Genomic DNA, 24,513 nt, shown 5'->3' with positions numbered 1-24,513 from the left:
TTCTGACTTGTTGAAGAGCCAAGGATGGTTACTCAACCTGTTTTCAATGGGTGTCTGCAAATCAGTCACCTGCAAATAGAAACTCATTTAACTTACTAGTAAGAACTGTACTGCTGTATGTGAAATCTACATGTGTGAATTCTGAGCTTTTTCTTAAGTCTCGTTTTGCTTAAGCTCCAAAAAGCCGATTTTTTTAGGGATGCATTTCATTTCTCCCTGCTTACGCAACACTGATGGCTTTTGATATGCATTCGTAAAAGGGCCCAAACTGAGCAAAGATTACTCAATGAGTAAACTGAGCATTTGTTCTGTAGTAAATTCCAAAATTATGCTCCGTTAGATGATGGCATCGGGAAACACATGAGTTCATCTCAGTCATTATATGCCAGATACATAAAAAAGAAAGGACAGTGTAGGAAACACTTGTGCATGGTACAGTTAGACTAGCTCAGTGAACAGTGTGGATTGCCAGACAACAATCTCGCACACCTGGAGTCAGCACCAGTTCTTTTCACAGCAATCAAGGCTGTCTCTGCCTTTACCACAGCTTGTTTGAGAGAAGGGGATGGTTCTACATACTGTTATGTTTTCTGTCTGACTTCTTGTTGTTTGCCAATAAAAACAATTCTACCATTCTTAGGCCATTCTAATTAAGTACAAACCTCAGCATGACTGACTTACCTTTCTTCTGGCACAGATTTTAAGCAGAAAAATGCTCCTATTTTGTTCCAGTCTGTATGTATGTTGATCATTAGTTCTTGAGGTAATACCTGGCCTTTCTATTACTGTCAGAGAACAGAGTATATTGGTGCAGTAAAAGTAAGTTCAATAAAGGTAAGGTCAGAGCCACAGAATTTCCAGAAATGGGGTTTGACTGGTAGTGGCTTGTAACAAGAAAACACAACTAAATAGTTCTATTGATCATAATGGAAAAAGTGTTCGCAACACCCTAAGAGGAAAAAAATTGGGGGATAACTACTAAATAAATAGGTATTCAAGTAGAAACATTAATGAAAAAAAGTCACATGAAGCTTTATTAATAAATGAAGCCTATTTATTACTTCAAGTGTTAATGGTAAAAAAAATTCAGCACAGCTGTTGCATTTAAAAAAGTGAAACTACATTAAGTACTATGTTTCTAGTTCAGTAAACAGATGAACCCGATGTCCTTTAATGACATAATAGTTGAGCATTATACAGTACATCTTATGAAGACCCGTAAATTAAAGAACTACTTTTTAAATTTAGTGATTACAAAAATTCTGCATTCACAGCTTTAGCTTCTTTTTTCTTCCACGACCATCAGGAGTACCATCCATTTTGCGCTTCTGTGCCTGTAAGGTAAGTTTTTTAATAAGTTATTGTGATACAAGAAGATTGTACGCAAGCAATGCATTTCAAGTCAAAGCACATGGAGATAATTTAGACCCTGGCAGCTTTAAAATGTGATCAGTTGCAAATGTTGTAATATGGCAAATAGGCAGATCCTCCTCAGGATAGCCGTTGTCTTGTATTCTTCCAATTCTGGAAGAGTACGATTTCATAGAGGTAAATGGTGTATAGAAGCAAGTAAGGATGTTATAAAGCTTCCCATTTATGAAAGGGTATTTCTAAATACCTGTTTAAATATTCTGTGAACAGTTCTAAGGAACTTATTAATCCACCACTCTTAACTCTACTGATTTCTGCATATCTGCAAAGTAAGTTGTGCTGTTTCTGATACAACAGCTCTAGGCAACAACAACTTGAACAACAAATCTAGGCAAGAAAATGGGTAAAGTAGGTATTTCTTTTACAACACAGGCCTGCTTATCTAGCAGTATTTTAGTCAGCAAAGAGAATAGTCAAGCATATGTGCTGTTTTCCCAAATCTAGCTCTAGAAGCCCCTTTCATGACTAACTCCCCATAGAAAGAAAGGGATGGCAGACAGCAGAGTCTGCATAGGAACACCTGTAAACAGATCTGTAGCATTCTCCAAGTAAGTGGAATGAATTGTCTATGTTGCCTATGTATCCCTCAGTAGTAAACACAGGATTTCTTTAGGGGTAAAAACTAATCAAAAGGCCAAATGAATCTCTGGTTTACTTTACCAGGGTAAACTGATACAGCGTACCAACTCAGTGATCCAGAACATAACATCATCTGCTCCAAAGCATGTGAGCTACGGTTTAGAACCTAAACTTATTTTCCTTTATTTGACATCCACAACTGTGCTACCTGAATGACAGCGTGAACTTTAAGCAGCTCTTAACGCTGCCCTATAGGTTTTTTGTTGTTGTTATTTAAGTAACGTTAGATATTACTTGTCCTAGACAATTAGAAAAGCACCCTGTCTTCAAATGAGCTTTTCCAGAGAAATGCCTTTTTAAATCTTACCGAAGATGGTTTTGGTCCACGTTTCTTCTTTTCTGCCTTTTCCTTTTCTTCCAGTTCCATGTTTTCTCTTTCAATCAGGGTGATTAAAGTATTGCATCTCCTTTGTAGCTCCTAAATTGCACAACATACTCACTCACTACATTAGGCAGCCACTTAATGTAAAAATCATGTTAGAAGATTAGAAATGCCTGTAAGTAGGTAAAAGTTTTTTGCTATATCGTGGCAGCGCAAAAAAGGAATGAAATATTTTTTGATAGTTACTGGCTGGCTTCACAGGAATGGATTTGATCACAGATGTTAGCTTTTTAAAACACATTTGTATTTAACTCAAATTCATGTTGATTTTAAAAAACAGTACCTTGGAATTTTTAATTTCTCCTCCCATAAGACTTTTTAGTTTATGGCATTTGCCATCCACTACAGTTGTTGGAAAGTCTAAAAAAATTTTTACGTATTGTACACACGCACATAGCTCAGTATTTCAGAAGCTATTTAATTAGCCTGATGTGTAACAGTGTTGTCATAGGTATTTATGAACAAAAAGCAAACAAGATTAATACATACCATTGCAGTTCTGGACTTGAGAAACCAGTCAAATCTGAATTGCGGGGAGTTTCGGATACACTGTCTTAATTCATCATAAACATTTTCTTTATCAAATCCTAGCTTGTGAAGCATACAGATTAGAAAGCGATCCTCCTCTTCAGTGTAATTCTTCCCTTTATTAGTACCATATGATATTCTTAGCTGGTGGAAAGGGGCTTTATATCTGCCAATCTAAACAAAACAAGAACGAACATACAAAACTAAGACAGAGTTCAGAATTAGGACAGAACTGTTTTATATGAAAAGCAATACATCACATGAAGACAGGCAGATGAACAAAATACCAAGTCAGAAAACTAGATCTTTTATGATCTCTGGTGCTAAGTCACCACATGTAAGGAACTGTGGGTTCTAGATACTGCATTTACCAATACCATCTAAACTGGTGAATGCTGGTTTAGACAACAGACAGCTTTGCTTGTGATCTTTTGATTAACGGCAGACCTGTCACTACATTTGAAAATAGTCAAGATCTGCCAGGCTTCAAATGGCAGTGATTCATTTTAACACACAAATCCTCAGGAATAGTCAAAATCGGAGTAAGAGTAAAAAGGTACATGAGGCTGTAGCACATGGTTCAGCTGCATTCTGGTTAATTGACTCAGACACTGTTCTTCCCCTGACTTCCCTAGAAGAGGTAACTAACTAGTCAAACCTGAAGTGGGGGCAGGAGGGGAATTCTGATAGACTGTCTTAATTTACTACAAATCTGTTTGTTACCAAACCCTGGTTGGTGAAACATAGATCTGAACGGAAGCCTGCTCTGCTTGGTAAGTAAGTCTTCCCTTTTTAAGTGCTCTAAACAACACACACACATATATATATAATTTTCAGTTGCACAGGTCCAAAAGAAATTCTGCTTCAAAAAGCAGGTAGTTATTGGGACTTTGTTATACAGCACTATGAACAGTCTGTCCCCTGATAAAGAAAGAAAGATGATTGTAACAAACAACAGGTTAGGCCATACCTGAAGTTATCATCCAGACAGCAGTTCTATAGAATGGAAAATGTATAGGAAGCAACTGCTGAGGACTATGCAAAAGAGGTAAATACCATGCCCAACACGTTGTCTTCATACATTAGTAACACCGGCTAGACATGGAGTCCTGCATCTCACCTCACTGGCACAGGGAAATTAAAGCAAGCAGCACAGCAAAGATACCTTTGTATCAAGCGCTTTTTTAATGCTGATTCGTCGCTGAATTCTGGCTTCTCCTCTTTCTATCTGAGCCATGATCTTCTCTATGTCTTGGAGTTCATTGCATCTTTCCCAGAACACAGCTAAGAAAAGAACAACTGGTTAGTTTCTTATCATGCATCCTAAAAGTTAGGGGGTTTTACCTTTAAAAAAGGTGTTAGATGTTACTTCCTTTTACCAGAACTTACTGCTGTATATAAATAGGCATGCCTTTACCCAATAAGGAACCTTCACTTTCTGATATCATATGTTGCAGTATCATAAATACTATTTTGAAGGGGGCAGATATAGGAATCCTGAGTTTAAATGAGGTGTGATACAGGCCAGAAAGGTTTTTGTTAGCCAATCTCAAAGAAAAAAGCTTCTTAAAACGGAAACTGATATAACAGCAATACATTTTTACAGAGCAAAGCAGAAGGGCAACTGAGTGGCCAAAGACAAGAGCAAGTGTCTAAAAGACCACTAGGTGCTTAAATAAAAGTTTTTTTAAAAGAATTTTTCCCATCTGTAAACTGCTATATAGGTACATCTTTAGAATTTTAGCCCCAGGACCTTGCAGCCGCACTACAGTAGAAAACAGTTCCAAGACATCAGAGGTAAGTAGCCAAGTGGACTTTGGTTACAAAAACCAATGGTCATTATATATTCATTCACAAAATGTTTACTGTATCCCACTCTTGATGAGGATGAGGTAATAAAGGTGTAAAGATTCAAGAAAACTACTGGTTAGTGAATACAAGGGAAAATGACATCTCTCCAGCTAAGCATTGTTTCTCAGCATTTCCTTTTGCAAAAATTAACAAGAACTCAAGACAGCACTATCCAGTTAGAGTAGATTCAGGATACATTAAAGTTTACATGCACATTTTAGTACAGCTTTGCTTCCGCAGGGGCTAAACAAGGTAAAATCTAGATCAGCAGACCCCAAATCCATCAGTACAATTCTACCCTGAAAGTCTAAAAGAGCCATGTAAGAAATTCTCAGAGGTAAGATATTACCACGTTCATAGCCAGTTCAAACTAGGAAAGCGGCATTAGATATGGACTCACTCACAGAGCTGACTACTTAAAAAGTAAGTTACCTGAGTACTCAATGACTTCCTCTGGGGTTTTTCCTTCTACTTCTCGTGCTATATTTTCAATGTCATCACGGCCCCACTTCTCATTAGCTTTGATGAACTGGTTAAAATCTCTCTTATTCCAGTTAGTGAATCCCTTTATAGCAATCAGAAGGAAACATTGCACAGAAGTTCAGTATTTGTCTCTCTCCCAATTTGTTTCAATAGATGTCTTTAAACAGCCTGTAACACTTCCATCAATTCCAACAGTATTAAACCTCTGCTTTCTCTGCAGATAATGTTAGCATAAAACCTGTTTTTTATACTGCAGTCACTGTAGTCTCTCCGTCTAAATACTGCGTAATGATTAGTACTGGTTCTCTGACTACCTACTAGTTTCGGATAAAAAGAGTCTTCAGCTCATAGATTAATCCCTCCTACCAATATTCTCTGAAACAGAACATGGGATCACTTTTTAAGAAGAAAAATCCCACAAGTGAAGCAATAGTCTCTATAATGGTTTTGTTTTGTCAAAAAGGCCCACTGAGTGCCTCACAGATGCCATCAGCCATTTCCCCTGGTCAACCTCCCTCAGGTGGTCTAAAGCTGTCTTGTGATGATACTCAGTAGGGACAGAAATAGTACTGCTGAAGTTATCAGCTGCCAAAATAGGCTAATTTCATATTAGCAATAACTTTTAAAAACAGTTGGCAGTAAAAATTCTGCTAGCCATGTTATGATTTAGCCACAGCTTGCTTGCTTGATTGTATAGTTTTTAACAGTGAACTGTTCCAGTGCATTACTACTCAAGCAAGAGATCTTGTCCTGTAACTCCCCCCACCAAAAAAACCCTCATGTAAGGCCTAACAGGCACTAACCTGTTTTAAATGATTTAAATGTATGTGCTACCTAATTATATACCTATTCAGCTCATATCCTCTTTAAGAGAGGGACACTATCCACTGCCAGTCATAGTTTAGGAAAACTGACCATTCATCCTGCAGGATTCACTTCCATATGGGAGTGATACTTTGGCAGAAGATGATACACTTTAAATAATGTGACAAATAGCACATTCAGCTCTGCAGCTAGCCTGCAAGGTCCCACAGCTGAGGAAAGATGTCACACCCTACAGTCAGTGCAAACTTGGGAGGCCAGACTCTGACACTGGTTTAGTTCTTACTCTTCAGCCTTAAAATACACAGAACATAGACCAGATTCAGAACAACCCGAGCACGCTAATTCAGTGCACGTTCTTCAAACATACCCAGGCTGATGACAAACCTAATGCACTAAACCTCTTTTCAGTCAGAATCAAAACTTGCAGCTGCGTTAACTTTGGCATGTGTGAATCAATGACAAAGAAATGTTCCTGTAACACTGTAAAACACAAAGCCAGCTTCAGCTGATTTCCATCTTGCTAATTACCCAACCATACCTGGGTTAGAAGTTTCTCTTTTTCTTCTAGTTCTTCATCATTAAGTGGTTCAGCCTCATCAATCTTAAGCTGCTCTTCCTTTTGTGCTTGGGCTGCGTTTGGCAGATCAGGGTTACGAGGTACCTGAAAGGTTTTGCATTTTGTAAAATTTGATTAATTTTTCACAGATAATTGCTAATTGTCACTTTTCTGTTAACATAACCTAATCATTTGTTCAGCTCAAAATGACTTTTTTATTTCATTTAAATTAGCGTGAAAGGCAGGACAAGTACATATTCTCCTACTGCTGCAGTAGTAAACTGTTGCAACACGTGAATTCTTCAGTTACCTTGTACCCAATTGTTTTCCTGTAGTAGAGAATCTCTTTTTCCAGTAGTTCAAACAGGCGTGGAGGAAAGAACTGAAAGTCCTGTACATTTGGCTGTTTTGGAGGCCGTGGTGCCTGAAATACATACAAAGTTTGTATTTGACTCCATTTCACATAAAGAATCTGTTTGCTTGTAATAACTGATTTCAGTTCATGAGCAAAAAAAAAGCTTTAGTTACAAAAATGCAGTCTTAACAAAGAAAAAAAAAAAAGCCCACACAATGCAAGAGACAACTACAACCACGAAGAATTCTAAGAGTGAAAGACCTGTGAGAAAAGGGGAGAGGGTCTTTTGGGAGGAGGAGGAGGCTGGGGAAAGAGTCATATGTGCATCCCCTTGAACAAAGTTCAGGTGTTCTGAGTACCACTATGGAAATCTTCCACAAGAATGGAAAAAATCACAGCTGCTTCAATAAAAGTAAAATAAGAAACACCCTGGTCTCACCCTCTTAACATCTTACAAGTTTCATCCTGCTCTTACTTTTTTCTCACAGAAGTTTGTCTCAAGTCCTTTGGATTTTTCTAAATTTCAATCGCCTCCCCAATTTATAAAAGTGAATAGAGCAGTTTTTATCAATAAAGACCAATTTCTCACTTTCAGCTGTAGCCATTTATCATGCATATTTGCACAATTTATTTTTTTAAATTGGCCAACTCACCTTGGGTGCTTTTGGCTCACTGACTCGAAGAGCCTCTCTGAAGTAAGCATCCACAGCATAATTGGCTTTTCTTTCTCGTTTAGGTGGTTCAATCCACTCTGTAAATGCCATCTATAAAAACAGATCCCACCACCCCAAGAAATATTAAGACTAAGCCTTGAAAAATATTCAGACCAGTTGCAAGTTTTATATAAAACTAGGTCTACATCTACTTCACTGAATAAGTAATAAAACTTAGAAACTATTTTCATAGATTAAGTTGTATTTTAACCCACACTTCTTAAATAAATATGGTTCAATCATACAACTTAGTGCTTTCCTCCAAAAGAGATTTAAATGTTACCTTCTGTTTTTCTCTGTAGTCTTCCCCTTCAAAATTATACACACTGGACTCCGTATCCATTGTGAAATTCCTGAGTGAGCTTTCACCCATCTTTGAAAGTTTTTCATTCATTTCCGCAGTCTTGGAGGGGGAGGAGAGAGAAAAGAACAGTAGCAATTTTGAAAGGTACTTCATTACAAAAGATCTCATTTACAAGAGTAGAAAAAACAAGCATATTTGACCAATATGGAAACCCTCAATAGCAAAACCCCTATTCTCTCTAGCTTACAATCAAGTTATCATCTAGGGATATACTGTCTTGCCATCAGATTTAAGTAAGTCTACAGCTGGGCTTCCATTTTCTTAAACTTTATCTTACCTTCTTTGCACCTCTTTCCAAAATGTGATCAATATCTTCATCTGTAATCTCACTCTCCTTTGAGGCAAACACATGTGTCGCTCCATGTCTAATCATTTGCAGCATTTCATCCTTCCCAAGTTTATTCAGGTTTTGATCCACCAGTCTTCCTGAAGATAAAAGCATTGGAGGGTAACAACTAACTAAAGAGTTTACCTTACAGAAGGAGCAATACGTGATTTTTTATTCCCCTTACACTTCCATGTGAAAGCTATACTCTCTTCTCTCAGTAAAGGAAATTCCAAATGAAGGGAGAGAAAAAAAAAAAAAAGGCGGGCAAAATCTATACAGGGATCACATACATTTGCTGAATTATACATGAATTGTGTTCAGACAACATCATTTTGGATGTAAGGTCTTCCATATAAGCTTTGTTATGGTGCACATTTTCACAATTTCCAGACTAAACCTTATGAGTCCTTTTTTCAGAAATAAAGTTACTGATTCCCATGAAGTCAACCAAAAAGCTTACATTGTCATTACTTCTCCCCATCTATTAAAAAACAGGCAAGGCATTAATTTTTCCAGTTCAAAGCAGAAGTCGAGTGCTTTAAAAAAAAAACCAAACAAAAAACCACACATAAATCTGACTATACCCACTTCTACTTAGGTATGACTAGGCAGGTAATCAAAAAGTTAGCGAGGAAAAGCCTACACCCCTACAGTAAAATAAATTTTCAAGGATCAGGCCTTTGCACTCTATCTTCAGAGTTCAGCTGAGGCAAAAGCAACATTCCCCTTGATGCTTACTAGCTGATTTCACTATAGTTTACAAGTTGTGAAAAAAAGAAGAGAATCACATCATATATACAAACAAATTGCCTTCATATACTTGCCTTGCTGAATGACAATGGAATCTAGCCGGAGTTTCATTTCTGCACGTTCCACTATTCTTTCTTCCACTGTATTGTCTGTGATAAACCTGAACACTCGAACAGTCTTTGTTTGGCCAATTCTGTGCGCTCGATCCTAGGCAAAAAAGGAGTAACAAAAAATTCAGTACTTGGTTTCCAGCATGACTATATAATCAGTCTTCAATTCTCATTAGTTTCAACATACTAAACGGAATAGCATAGGTTAGTTAAATCTTTATAGACATTAAGCTGACATGACTACCCAAGGTAGCACGTTCTTATCTGCATTGCAAGTTTTGGGGTGTTTTTTTCAGTAACATCAACACCGAGTATGTGTCTCATACCTAAAACCAGTGTGTGTTTGGGTTTTTTTTGGTTAAATGACACAGGGGAGAAGACTGGCTGCTCCTGACCTTAAGTAACCTTCTGTAAAATCAAAGTGTTGAAGAAATTATCTCTGTACTAACCAAAAGCTACCTTTCTGAAAATTGTTCAGTTGTGCCATGAATATTTCAAGAAAAATACAATGCACACCTCACCTGACTGGCAAATCGTTAACAACTGTGAGAATTAGTATTCTGAACATACACCTATAGCAGTAGCTGGAACTATCGCGCTTTAGCTTCCAGACACCAGTTCCATCATTCTTCTGAACGAATTTTTGCTATAATACTTGAGAACCTACAGCTTAACTGAAATAATTAAAAAGAAATCTCCAAGATTTGTCACTGAAAGGCCTCATTAGTCAAAAGATGCTGGTAGTTTTTAAATAGCTTTACTTTCTTATGTGGTCAGTAGTGTTCTTGACATTAGTCCAAGGTTGGAGATGCATGCAAATCTACTTCAAAAAAAATTAAAGATGTTGCTAAAAGGAGCTTGCTCACTTACCACCACCATAAAAGCAGTTTTTGAAAAGTTTAATTCACCTTTTCTTTATCTCTTTTCCAAGGTCTCAAGGAAGACAGTGTGAACACATTCACCTCCACCCCCCACAGAAGTAAAGCTTTATAGTTTTGGGATTAACATGCTAGATCTGGGGGTTTTTTTGGTTGTTTTTTTTTTTTTTAAAGAACAAAGTAGGCTATTTGCATTAAATACTATTAGGAGTACTGTAGCATATACCCAGCATTTCCCACTGCATAAAACATTGTATAGCCCAAATGTGACTAAGGGTTCCACACAGTGGAAGCTGCACTGGAACTGAAAAATCAGTCTTACAAATACTACTCCTGTCCTAAAGCAGGAAAAATACTAAATTTTTTTTTTTTAAATACTACATCATGCCACACATTTCTAGGAAAGTTCCATGAAAAAGAAAAGAACGAATGTTAATTTCCATCTAGATTCTTACCATAGCTTGAAGATCTACTTGTGGATTCCAGTCTGAATCATAGAGAATGACAACATCAGCAGTAGCCAAATTGATTCCAAGACCTCCTGCCCGTGTACTCAACATGAACACAAATTTTGAGCTACCAGGTTCATTATATGCATTAATAGATGCCTAAATAAATAAAAGGAACATATCAGTTGAACCAAATGTTTTAAGGGTACAATTTTTACTTAAATAAAATACTTAAAATTTTAAATACCTGTCTCTCATCGTGTGGTGTTTGTCCATCTAGTCTACAATATTCATAATTTCGCCACATACAGTAATCTTCCAAGATGTCTAGGACTCTGGTCATCTGACTGAAGATTAAGACTCTTGAGCCTGTTTGGGTAAAAAGCTCTCTCATGTTTTTGCCAAAACTTAAGATTTATCAAACTCTGCAAGTTTGCGTTACCAGAAAGAGAAGGAGAGCAGTTCCATGTACGGAGAAGAAAAGCAGTTAGAATTTCAAAGCCCAATATATAACATAGGGCTGCAGCTGCTGCCATCACAGCGGCTGTGTGGGGCTTGCTTAGTTGCCAGCTGGGGTTAAACCACAGCAGTCCTTTTTGGTGCCCAAGGCAGGGCTCAAAGGGTTCCAGGTAACACCAGACGTGACTGGAGTGGGCTAGAGCGAATTCATAGCTCTTACAGCTGTTTAGCTACCAACTGGCAGGCTCCTGTGCTTGCCATGGGGATTGCTTGCCTTACGGTATATTAGAGTCTAGTTAGTGGCTGCCTTTTTGCTTTTGTTTTCTGTTGTACTCTTATCAAAGTGTTCCCAGACACAGCCAAGTAAGATGATAACACAAATATAAAAACACCAAAGAATGAAATTTTGAAGTACTTGCTTTGGATATAAGATATCTAGAAAGTAAGTAAGTTTTTCTTAAAGACTTGTCAGTTTACTTACCTGGCAAGAACAACCTCCAAAAAATGTAAAGGTACAGTAATTTATACATATATACACACACAACCATTTCCAACCTACTTGAAAGTTTTAAGTAAAACACAGAATATTACAAAGCTTCCACCTCCCCCTATATTCTCCTAGTACGATTTTTTTTTTTTTTTGTCCTTTGGACTCAAGGTCTAATAATGAACTCACTCTCTTTTGTTTAAGAAAGATGAGTATTTGATTTAAGACTAGGCCAATTTTAATTGCCACGTCTCAACAAGAAGCCACACAGTAGAAAGAAGCCAAGATCAAAAAAAGCAAAGTAACCACTGAATTCTTCTTTTTCAGTCTTACAATGACATATATCGCCACAGCTGCTTGAACGATATCTGGATACGAAGTACAGGTTACCTTTATATTACCTAAGGCTAAGGTTTGGATTTGGTTTTATATTTCTGCAATGGCTCCCCAGTCACAAACTTTGCTCCTCTCCTTTAGCCAAGTTACTTCATTAAGCATACTCATTGAAATAATGAGTCAAAAATTCTGTGGTGACCAAGTTTTACAGTAATGTATTCCAGAGCTTTTTCCCTAATGTCAAATAACTTTAAAATAACTGAGTGTGCCCCCATGTTTGCATGCCTTAAAGAATTCACTGAAAAAATCAGGTGCTGCTCAAAATCATATGCAGCAAGACAGACCAACATTTCACAACGGATTTGACTTTAACCTTACATGAACACTTTGAATGTGAAATGGTACTTCACGGCAAATCAAAGGAGTGGCTAAAATACCACATGATTATGTTTCTAACAGCTAATAATGCTAAGAAAGAAAACCTAAAGCCCAGACAAACTGATGCTTCTGTGGTCTCAATTTAGCTGGGATGAAAAAAGAAAAAAAATTTTAAAAGGGAAAAAAAAAATCAAAACACCATCACAAAAAGCCATAATGGACTATTGATCCAGTTATTTATGAAGGCACTTCACAAATTGTTTTTGTGTCAACTACTTAAGATATAGTGCCTGACAAGCTGGTACCATGCTAGAAATCCACAATAATCCTGGCTAAAATGTGCTGGGTTTTGCTCAGGATACATGGAAACATTAAGAAGCACTAACTTTTATTTTTATCATTGAACCAAACAACTCTCAAACAACAACAACGAGATGCATACCTTGTTCTTTCAACTTAGGTAGCAATTTGTCCAATACTACCATTTTGCCACTGTTGGTGACCAAATGCATATCTGTTGTGTAAGGTGGACCAGGTTCTGCTCCATCAAAGAGATACGGGTGATTGCAACATTTTCGCAACTGCATGAGGATATTCAACAGTCTCATTTTGTCCAGCTTCCCAGCTGAATTCAATATATCTATATCCTTCATTAAGATTCGTGTATACCTACATCAAAGAAAGAAAAAACTTTTGTAACCCTAAAACAAAGTGGGCCTTTCTTTAAATGATAAGTATAGTCAGAAGCTCACCCTCCCCCTCATTTCATCCAGTAACTCCCCCTGATATGCACGGTTTTGTCATCACAAGTGTCACAAGGAAATATGTATGAGTTGGGAGTACACCAGAAGGAATTAAATCAAGATCCACACAATAATCAAGTCACAAGCAGCACATTCCTTCTGAGCCTTCACCATAGCACAGTCAAGTACGTGAATTACCATTCTCGTTGCATTTTGCTGAGACCCACATAAATTTTAACTTCCTTCTTTGGAGGCAAACTTTTCTCTACATCAGCCTTAATGCGACGTAGAAGGAATGGTCGTAGCACCTGAAAGAGATTGCATCATTAAACGTATTTTGGAAACTGAAACACTGAACAGGTCAACAGACAGAAGCAGTGCAGGTATTCTCTATCATAAATGCTCAAACACCAGACCTATTACCAGATAATCTGAAAAAGCAATCTATATGGACAAGTTCTTATACATGGGAATATACATGTGCTTTCTTTGGAAGACTCAAAGATTAGGCCAAAATCATCTTTTAGATGGTTCTATGCCCCTCGATTCTTTTTTAATTTTGCTTGACTGAAATATCTAGTCTCTTCATAGCCAATATTTTTAATGTAAGTATTTCAGAACCCTGAAAGTCAGAACTATCGACCCTTCTCTTCCCTCCAAAACAATTTCCTTTTCAAGACACAGATCATCTTCTGAGCTTCACCAACCTATCCTGAAAGCCTACCATAGTTTCTGGAATAAGCTACCTCACCCTAATACTTCGTCGCAAGAAGCATTAGAAGAATTATTTAGAACCTAACTTAGGTAAACGTAACACTTATACAAAAAGCAGAAAGACTTACCATGTGGAGACGTTCCACCAACTTTTGATCCCCTAGACAGTTGTTTGTATCAAACCATGAATCAAAGTCCTGTATCAACAAAATCACTGGTAAGTAAGAGGTTTCCTTTCAAGGTGCAATGTCATTACAATGGTGAATAAATACACCTCAGGTGATTCTCTTACACAGGCAGTAAGTAAAAGAACAAATTACCCTCTTTGGTCTATTTTTATGGAAAGCTTTATAACACAATGTCTTCTGGGAAAAAAAAAAAAAGAATCAATATGCAAGTCCTTTTCTGTTGAAAAAGACTCACTGATATCACTCCATTGGACAAATTCCATCTGGAAGAAGCGTACTACTGCAGCATTTGATGAAAAATGAAAAGTAAAATTTTGGTGTAATGCACCACAAGGTTTCCCTTTCTAGAGATGTTATGCTCCCAATTCATCAAAACAGTTAAGCACATCCTTCACTTTGTGAAGTCTTTTGGTCATTACATAGTATCTCCCAACTCACAGGAAAGAAGTCTTAGATAAACAATAAGGTAACTTATAGTTAAATATAAGAACAAAGTTAGTTGGTTTAGCTGTCATAAAATGCTTAAACCTATTTTGAAATGCAGTAGAGATCATCTTCACATTGTGATTTTAAATACCTCTTATATCTGCTAAGCTCACAACAGCCCTTAAAAATGGCCAAGCTGAGAAAAGTAGTCTACCCTACTATACTTCACATTTCTGGAAACATTTCTGTCAATCTATCATTATCAGTAACTGATACTCCTAACTATACATATTAAGGTCTATTTTCAAATCTGGAAAAGCAGCAAAGTTCACTTAATTTGATTAGCAGAAATGAAGACTTACTTCAGATGAGTTAAACACATCTGGCAAAAGGAAGTTAAGAAGTGCCCAGAGTTCATGTAAGTTGTTCTGAAGTGGAGTTCCAGTTAATAGCAGCCGATTTGTAGTCTTGAACTCTCTCACGATTTCTGATAACTGAAGGACATTGAGACATGAGCAAATATAAAAATATTAGTAGTCCCCACATCACCACCTAATAATCCACACAAATCTCTCTTTCAGTGAAAGTATAAATTACCTTTGATTTTTCATTTTTAATCCTGTGGGCTTCATCTATAACTAGGTATCTCCAGTTAAACTTTTTGAATACTGATTTCTCTTTGATGAGCATTTCATATGATGTTACGCAGACATCCCATTCTCCAGGCAACAACACATCTCTGACAAAGGCAGCCTAGACAACAAGGTGACAGTTAGTTACTGAGGCTTTGTCAAATCTAAACCAAAAACACACTAGCGCTGTTAAAATTTTAAACCAATGTTGCTACTAAACTTGAAAGAAAAGATAAAATTAATTACAGAGGCAATATAACATACAACCATTGTAAAGCTTGACAATTGTGTCAGTGCTGAAGCTGCTAAAACCCTTGGGGCAGAGCAGAGAAGGGATTTCAGCTCTAACTTCTGGCTTTGGAAACTGCACAACTACGTACACACATGAGGTTTTCAATAGCTGAACTCTAAGATCAAAACTCAAAATTAATTTTCTATTGGTTTGCTTTGTTTTTTTTAAGTTTAGAAAACAGTAGGTTTTGAATATAAAAAATAATCTCAAGCACTGCTTTATTTGGCTAACTGAACAACTTCTAGACTGCTGACATCCAAGGTTAAAAGCGGACACAGTAATTAGTCAGAATTCAAAACACAGGGGTGTATAAATGTCAAGAACTTCACTCCTATAAGCAAGAAATATACTGAAAAAAGAGTAAGAACTTTTGTATTCAAAACAGATGCACTAAAAAAAACCAAAACAAAAAAATCACAAAATATCAGACCTGGACCAATGACCTCCAGAACTATTTAAAGTTTCATCAATAGTTTTGTAATTTCCAACCCAACAAACTCTGAAAATAGAGCTAGATGCCTTTAGAATAAAAAAAAAAATCTGCTGACAAAAGCAGAAGTTTAATGGCACCAGTAATAACTCTTCCTTCCATAAATAAATGGGTAACTCCAGTTGACAGATCTACAGATACACCGTCATACTCCATTTTTTTTTCTTTGCTGTGCTAAAAAAAAAAAAAGTAGCAAAGAACTGATATGAAGTAACAAAAAGAGAATGATCGAAATAGTAAGGCCATAAGAGGCTGAACAGTATTCTCTCTTTTAACTGACAAAATTCAAGCCAAGTAAGATCCATTTGCGTACCACTTTTAGCAACCAACCCACCTTGCCCCCTCCAACATTAAGCTGACAACTGTTTTCAGAAAACAGTTCCTTAGTGACAGACCCCATAATCCTCTTAAGAGCTGCTGCTGTTACAGCCAATACAATGTACTGTACTATGTAGAGCAGAAAACAAATTACTTTTTTACAGATATATATACTCATACAAATGACGGCACTTTACATGAAACATTTTATTTTCCTATTTTAAGATTTATTGGGTTTTGCTGGTCTACACGGTGTATTGCCTTCACAAAAGGAGAGAGAAAATCTTTGGACAAGAAATTATGAGTGTAAAGTGACAAAGCAATAGCCGGGCAACACACATGTGAATTCTAAGCTGGTTATATTTTAAGTAGATAGCACTTCTCTTACTGTTTAACCACCACAAATCCAAGTAATATCTTTCCCTGTGAATGAAAGGTAAACGTAAAGGACAGCAGGATCACATGCTGGATTTACACAGGAAAAACAACCACATCAAAACTTACTCGCTGGTCTTTGTCACCTATCAAACAAACTGCTCGAAGTGTAGGTACCCATCTCTTGAATTCGTTCATCCAGTTATGTAGAGTGGACTTCGGAACTAACACCATGTGAGGACCAGGAATATTTCTGTAGTGTTTCATATATCCAAGAAGAGAAATTGTTTGCAGTGTCTTCCCAAGACCCTGTAAGAGACCTTAACATGTCAGAAAAAAAAAGTCTCTCGGGAAACACCTTTAAAAAACCCAAGAGTGAGTTCCGAGTACAACATGGAAGACACAGCAGCCTGAACAAATGAGTGAGATATATTAAGGACAGTGCTACTCAGAAAAGGCATCAAAATCTTGGTTACGAAAAGCTTGCATGGCTTCCCGTATTTAATAAAAAGAAAAAAAAAAAAAAAAAAAAAAAAAAGTAACATTTTCAAACCTTGGATTATGAAGTTAGAATTTTGCCTTACCTTTCAAATAAGGTACATTCTTAAAAGTGCAAGAAAACATTATTTCATAAAATTTTGTTTTGTAGACTGGGGTGTACTCAGATTATTTATTTAGAGGTCAACGAACTTTACAAACTGGACATTTGTGTTCTCTTAAACTTGAAATAAAGTGAATAAATTAAGAACCCTGTAAGGAGGCTTTTACAGGCCATGACATGATGTCAGTTCTTTTGAGAAGAAAGCCAAACATAAATGTGAACAGCTGCATATGTCAAAGAAAACAAATACTGAGCTGCTTTAGAAGCACTTTTTTTAAGTGCTCTGTTCTTTATTCAAAAGAAATATTTAAAACTTTGTATCTTCAGCATGTAATTTTAAGTAAAACAAAACTGAGGGAGACATGCAAAAAACAGATCATTCATATTATTTAAATAATTCAAAAAGATTATGACTCAAACACATGGGATTTAAAGAAAACGAAAACCATGAATGCAAGTTATTTTTGCTTCTAAAATTCAAGCCTTTGTCTTCAAAATAACCATATTCCACCTGGTATAAGATGTGGAAAAGCGTTTACAAGCTGTGTGAAAGGCATTAATAAGTTCAAAAGGATCAATATTTAAGAATCAATCAAAAAATATTTAAATAAATATTTAAACTTCTCAAATGCAAAATGGATTTTGGAATACCACAAATCCAAAGACTTAGAAAGTTTTCCAGTTGTTTTTGTTAAAACAAGCCTGCTCCACTTAGAACTGTACTCAGAAAAAAAAAAAAAAAGAAAATTCCTCTACTCATAAGCATGTATGTTGAAGAAAATCCTTGATCTATTTCAAAATTAAACATGTTACCAAACAATAATTTAAATTCACTTGTCTCTAATTTATCTTGAAGAAGTTTTATTACACAGAAATTACCAGAAGGTATGAGAAATGCAATATACTAAAATAGAATTAGATTTTTGTTTTTCCTTATCTGCTCCTTATGAAAAACAGATACAACTAAAAATCACTTAGAGGACAAGAACATATCTGCCTGTCAAACTACTGCAATTTCTTCTGCATTCATCCCTTGTCTTTCAGGGAAAAAAGAATAAAAACAGAAACAAAAACTACTACGGCCAGCGCTGACTGAACTGTTCATGGTCGCGGTGTGAAAGAAATTTTAACACAGCTCTCTAGCTACATCAATCTTTGCATCATTTTCCACAGAACATTTCCCACTGGTGTAGCTCTTGCTGCTGAGATCAGTCCATACAGGACACTCATACCCTGCTATCTGCATTTTACCCTAACAACAAAAGGAAGTGTTCCCACATTTGTTGCTCTTTTCATACACGACACTCTCTTCACAAGGGCAGCTTGAGAATACTGTAACAAAACAGCTGCAATTTAGAGAAAAAAATAGAGGACACGCCATTCTATAGAATAACTTCCCTCCACCGAATTTTATTTTTCTAAAGGTTGACAGATTTGCTTTACATATGCCTATTTGTAAAACTACCTGCACAGTTTATTTAAATAAAGACACCTGTGATACTTTTAACTTTAGTAACTTAAAACATACTAGAAAAATAAGATTAGGCAAACTGTATATTACATTTTGTACTATAAAAAAACCATATATATATATAGCTGAACTAAAATTGAATTGTATCGTATGTGGACACAAGTCCTCAAAAACATGGGCTATATGCATACCATTTCATCTGCTAGGATGCCATTGATGCCATTTTCATACAAAGAGATGAGCCAGTTCAGTCCTCGGACCTGATAATCACGCAGCTTTCCCCATTTAACATCTAAAAGACATGAAAAAATAGACTAAAAGATCTGTAAAAACAGAACAAAATCAAGTAGTAAATTTCATGCAGTTAATTCCAAGGACAATGCAGATTGGAGACAGCAACATGTTAATTTTGTTTCTGCAAGCTGCTCTAACAGCTTTGTTTTCTGCAAGAACCCAAAATACATAGAAATTCTAACTCTATCACCACCCCCCAAATCAGAACACAGTCAAATGTTAAAACAATAGAATACTGAATTCTCTGTTAAATGAACTGGAAGCTGTCAGGTACTTTAAATTGTATCAGAAGATAGGTTACATATGTAAAAATTGTAAGATGACAGACTTAAAACCAGCTAGCTCTTTCCTACTAACTAAAGTATAGCAAATGGTTTTCTAAAGGACGAGGGTCACTGGACCATCTTTCTAGCCTCACTGAAAAATAAACAGTCCCTCACTAGTATGTTTTGTCCCATTAGACAGGTGCTGGATCTTTTTTCTCCTTCTTCCGTCCTCCAAAATTGATTTATTGTCCTTGGGAAGGATGAAAATAAATTTCATTTTAAACAACATTTTGAAGGAAAAGAACAGGGACAAAATAAAAAAAAAAAAGGAAACACACATGATGGAGATTCTTCAAATCGAGTGCAGACGTTAGTTGCCTTGGAGCTTTCCGTTAACAGCTCCTCATCTTCTTCCTGCTCTGTTCTACGATGGCGGTAGCTGAAAAAGTGCAAGAAAGAAGTAAGTTTCTGGCTAAACTGAAAAGATGTGAAACTGTTTTGAAATTAAATCTAATGTCATTGCAGTACAGAATGCAAACACCCAAAGAAGCTTCTAGCAAGATTCTTCAGAAGAACTCGTGTGTAGCTGATCAACTGAAATGCTGCTTTTTAACTCTTTAGAGCTATTAGCTTCTTAATAAGTTAAGATGACCACATTGTCAGCAGACTCAAATATTAGAGCGAAGTGACTGAAAAGGGATAAACTGTGTGCGTCAGTACTGGCCTTTAACTACAAGACAGGGAACGACACTGTATTTAAGAGTTCTGGAACATCTGTCCAGTGCTAGATATACTGTAGCCATGTAAGCTGCAATGAAAGCGATCCAAATTTCCAGACTTCTGATTTTCAAGCTGCCTGTAAGATGCAGTATACTGATGTTCTCTGTGAACTCTTACAACTTACAGCCACAAACGCTCTACTTTTCTGCCCCCGCTTTTCTTCATGCTGGTATACTTTTAATCACGATAGTGCTTTACCACCAACACAAAATTCTTACAGCTCCTAGAATTCTTTAACAAGCCGCAACTTACAGGTGGGCAGTTGAAAAATACCACAATTAGACAGCATAAAACACACACCAAAACAGGACAAAAGACTAGCAAGTTTAACTTACGCTTCTAAAGTACAATAAAATCCATAATTACAGTACAAGCTGGCCTACATGTCATCACTCACTCGCCAACTGACAGTAAATTCTGTTTCTCATCCTTCTTTATTCGTGGACGTCCAGGCTTCATTTTCAAAGGTGAAGTTGGAGTTTTCTGAGCAGCAGGCTGAATGAAATGAGCAAACAGCTCAGTCTGCTTCAACAGATACTCAAATCTGTTTGCTCTGTCTGTTTGCTGTTGACAAGGAAAATTAAGTAGAACAAGTGTGAGACATTACAGTATGTATTCATTCAAAAGGAAAAGCTAACAAATGTTTTTTAAACAATATAGATTCACATTTCTTTATATACATAGCTACAATAACAAAGAAGAGATGATTAACATCAATATAACTGTTGCAGACAGATTCAATATTCTATTATTGGGTCAAGGCTAGCCTTTGCTACATGCAGTAAGATCAAAGTGGCAAGACAGACCTGCGCTAAGACTGAAATCTGACTTTGGCACAGATTGCATGAGTGTCACTAGACGAGGCCAGAGGCCCCTTAACAACCTTCTCCTATCAAAAATGATAGTCCCACTCCCAGAAATTTACTCCCATCCAGAATGCACAGGGTTCTTCAATGAACTTGTTCATATCACCAACCTGGCAACAACTATTTTCTAGCGCATTAGCTTCCTGCCTGCTCAGTGAGATACACCACCTCACTGTGGTGTCAGATAAACAAAAGAGCTGGCATGAAAGGGGGCGGAGGGGGCACAAGAGCCTATAGCTAGAAGCCAGAACACTTATTTCAGCAGCAGAGACCGCTTAGATATGCTCAGTCTAACTTGTCAGACTGCCCCCTTTGATATGAGTCACTGTTTCTGCTGTGCAAAAAAGATTACAGGAGACAATATTAGCATCTAAAAGGTTCAGTTCCTTTGAGACAGGTTCCACCTGGAATCAACACACCTTCCCAAGGCCACATCAAGACTTTAGAACAGACAATCAAGATGGAAAACAGCTCCAAGCTTAACAGCAACCACTCTGACATTCTGCCAGCTGCCACAACATAACCTGGTATTTAGCAACTTGCACAGTTACAGGAAGTCAGTTTTCTTAGTAAAAAGGAACATATGTTCCAGACTTCTGCAAGAGCAATGCCAGCTCTGTGAGTGTTCTTCTCTTTAAAGCAAGCAGTTCCTGCACTATGTAAAAGACAGGAAGACAGGGGGTTAGAGAAGAAAGAGACCAAGAAAGAGATCCTGTATGTACCACAGAAGAGTCACACTCACTCTAACTATAGTTTAAGCTTGATTAACACAGCTACAATCCACATCCATTGAATTAAAAGTTTTCCTGTCTCTTCTTCATAGGTTTGGGGGTTTTTTTTGCTTACTTTGCAACAGTTTCTGAAGCTTAAACTAGGTATGATCTTACTACTATCCAAATTGCTGACCCTTAAATTTTTAAGTACTTGTTTCACTGGCTGTGCAAAAGAGAAGCAAGTAGAAGCGATACAGACTGCATTGCAAAAGTTTCCTCATTCTAAAGTTGTAGTGAGGAATCTTCTGCAAGTTTTGGCACTTGCACACACATCCCCACCACTCGTTTTCATTGCGCTTGAGGATATTCCTTTAAGAGACTAACAAACATTATCTGTATCTTTTAGATAGGACACAGACAAAAACAGGCTGTGCTCTGCAACCTTGAGCTATCCTTCTACCAACAGAGAAACTTTTCCCATTTTCTTTTGCAGTGCATCTTCTGACTATTGCAACAGTAAAACACAATACTCCTTGTAACTGTGCCTGTCTAGAGACTAGAAGAGACAACTCCTAGTTCACTTTCTTCACTTTGCCAGGAAGTAGCACAAAGAAATTAGCAGAAGACGACTGGGTTATTTTCAGTGACAAGAAGAAACAACACAGGAAGCAGCAAATTATAAGAATCAGTTTCACTTTCCTGTGAAGAAATTCCACATGCAGTCACAGACACTGGAATTACAAACAGGAAGAAAGGAAAACAGGGAGAAACAGAGAAAGAAAATGCAATAAGATGGCGAGGAGTGTATGGCTCCATCTCTTACATTTAGGATATATAAAAACTAAAAAAAAAAAAAAAAAAAAAAAAGAAAAATATTAATTTTCTCCCCATCTAACCTGTGAAGCACAGAATCACCATCTTCAAAGGCTCCAGGACTCTAACTAGAGCTTCACAAAGAACAAATTAAATTTCTGAAAAAGCTAACAAAATCCCTTTCAGTCTAGACAAAGCAAAAGAGTTGAAAAGTTGGCCAAGACCTACAGTCAGTGCCTGTCCTAAACAGCAAACCCCTCCTCAGCCTCCAGTGAATTTTGAAAGCCATCTTTTATTGACTTTGACCCGTAAACAGTACTGTTTGAAAGAACCTGCCTATTTTGAAGTCTTCCTACTAAAGCGTATTTCAACTGAAAATGAATGCGGTGCCTACTCAATGCCTTATGCCAAACCTCCTTTTTTACCGCTTACCCCCCCCAAATAGAAATTACTATGCTTTTCCTACAAAGGACTGCTACTCTTGCAGTTCAAAAATAAGTCTGGAATTATTTTCCTGTACACAACAGTGATATAAAAAAGGTCTTAGACTTCAACTGATTCCATACATTGAAAAATAAGGTAGCAGCCATTTAAGTACTTACGGACACTTTCCTACAGCATCTTTCCATTTCCAACCAAGAAAGTGAATACTCAACTCTTCATAATCCCCCTTGCCTACAGGAAGGACAACTCTACAGATAACCTTCAAAAGCAACTTGACAACTTTTTATTACATTTTTTCCCCTAAGACATTTGAATATTTTCCATCATATCATTCTTCTAAATCTAGAGCACCTCAAAGCTGCTAGGACTATACTTCCCTAGAAACAGCAAAATACATTAACAGTTATTCTCACAAATGACTGCAATGGAAATGAAGAAAAAGCAGAGGACCAGTGAACAAAATGCTAAAAAGGAGAAGGGTCTGAGGGTTTTTTTCCTGGATATTTTTTGGTTTCGAGTTACTCAAATATTTTTGAATAACTAGACAAAGCTTTATAAATCCAGTCAAGAGATTTCAAACAAGCAGGAAACTCAGTCTATTATAAGCAAATGCATAAGTGCTGAATAGCTGTACACAGTCCCAAATGTTACATACCATTTTCTCTTCATACGTAGGATCTGCTTCCTGGATTTCTTTTTGTTTTCCTGGTGATGCACCCTCAAAGGATTCCTGATATGAAAAAAGATTAAAAAAAAATTATTTTCTGAACAAGGGAAAATGCCCATGTAAAGGAGAACAAGCTTGTTTCAAATTACTATCTATCGACATCAGATGGCACAGCCATCTTTTGCTGCTTTGATATAGGCAGCTTTCTATTACTTACTGTAAAATTACCTGGAGATGGATCAAAGATCCCTGCCACGGGATGAGGGACAGAGCTAGATCTCTGTAATCCGATTTAGCTCCATCATTAAAGCACCACATCAATGTGAATAAGAGAGACAGCTGTGGTCCAGGAGCTCGGCATGCCGCTTCTAGGGTGCTGAGCCAAAACCCTCCGAAAGCTGGCTCTGGAGAGTACTGGGAAAGAACTAGCTCTGGTCCCAAAGCAAGAGTAGTTTCAAATTTTTTTCCTTTTTCCAGATTACCCCAATCCCTCATCATTCTGTATCAAGGGAACAAGTCTAAGTAAGAACCTGGACTGCAGCTTTGTCCTGGAAGCAGGGTAGGAATATAGACAAACTGCATTTTTCCCTTTTTTTAGTTTACTAAATCGAATAATTATTGTTCTCGCCAATGGTACCACACTAACAGAAAAACAAGTTGGTTGGGAGGGGGCAATCCTCCCTCATCCCTTTCCTGCCAAATCCTTGACATGCTGCCTTCAATTACTCTTTCAGATTGTTTGTTTTTTTTTATCTTTGTCTCTCCTGTTATTAGGTTAACTCTTTCCCTGTCATCTCCCACACATAATTCCATCTTCTGTTCTTAAAACCAAAACCAATGGCATGATCCTTCCGTGGTAAATCACGCTAAGGCAGTATATCACAAAACAATCGTTGAAAGGGTGAGAAAAGGAAACAAACAAGATGCCTTCAAAATCATTACTAACCATCTGTTTAATTGAGCCAAGTAAGAACTGAGCTAAATTCAATCTTTACTGGCCAATGTAGAACAAAGGAACAGGAAAGTTAAGAAACAACACGAAACAAAGGCAGGCAAAACACGGGATGTTTGTGGGCGGGTGTTTCCTCACAGAACTCTGGCAGGTAAGGAGTGCGGAA

General features: G+C 37.1%; 1 protein-coding gene across 1 annotated transcript; it reads right to left on the bottom strand.

Moving 5' to 3' along the window:
- Positions 1-1,036: 1,036 nt before the first annotated feature.
- Positions 1,037-23,713, bottom strand: SMARCA5 (SWI/SNF related, matrix associated, actin dependent regulator of chromatin, subfamily a, member 5). Its single transcript, XM_010566948.1, has 24 exons — positions 23,624-23,713; positions 23,384-23,458; positions 20,290-20,456; positions 19,451-19,551; positions 18,744-18,844; positions 16,610-16,789; positions 14,971-15,126; positions 14,736-14,867; positions 13,888-13,956; positions 13,244-13,353; positions 12,745-12,971; positions 10,890-11,011; positions 10,649-10,801; positions 9,276-9,412; positions 8,405-8,549; positions 8,047-8,166; positions 7,704-7,814; positions 7,006-7,119; positions 6,678-6,800; positions 5,264-5,396; positions 4,146-4,264; positions 2,942-3,154; positions 2,378-2,488; positions 1,037-1,334 (listed from the first exon to the last, which is right to left on the bottom strand). Exons 1-24 carry the CDS (start codon positions 23,711-23,713, stop codon positions 1,269-1,271), a joined length of 3,075 nt encoding a protein of 1,024 aa, XP_010565250.1. The 3' UTR covers positions 1,037-1,268.
- Between the last annotated feature and the right edge of the window lie 800 nt (positions 23,714-24,513).

The sequence above is a fragment of the Haliaeetus leucocephalus genome, unplaced genomic scaffold (assembly GCF_000737465.1).
Source record: "Haliaeetus leucocephalus isolate CR32 unplaced genomic scaffold, Haliaeetus_leucocephalus-4.0 Scaffold220, whole genome shotgun sequence".
Lineage (NCBI taxonomy): Eukaryota > Metazoa > Chordata > Aves > Accipitriformes > Accipitridae > Haliaeetus > Haliaeetus leucocephalus.
This window is presented reverse-complemented; position numbering and strand designations above follow the sequence as displayed.

Excerpts from the sequence above, each read along its gene's own strand:
- SMARCA5 (XM_010566948.1), bottom strand. The coding sequence starts at position 23,713 with ATGTGGTGCTTTAATGATGGAGCTAAATCGGATTACAGAGATCTAGCT. Across the intron at positions 19,552-20,289 it reads AATTTACTGTCAGTTGGCGA|CTACCGCCATCGTAGAACAG; the intron begins GTGAGTGATGAC and ends GCACTTTTTCAG. Across the intron at positions 9,413-10,648 it reads AAGTAGATCTTCAAGCTATG|GATCGAGCGCACAGAATTGG; the intron begins GTAAGAATCTAG and ends TTTTTTGCCTAG.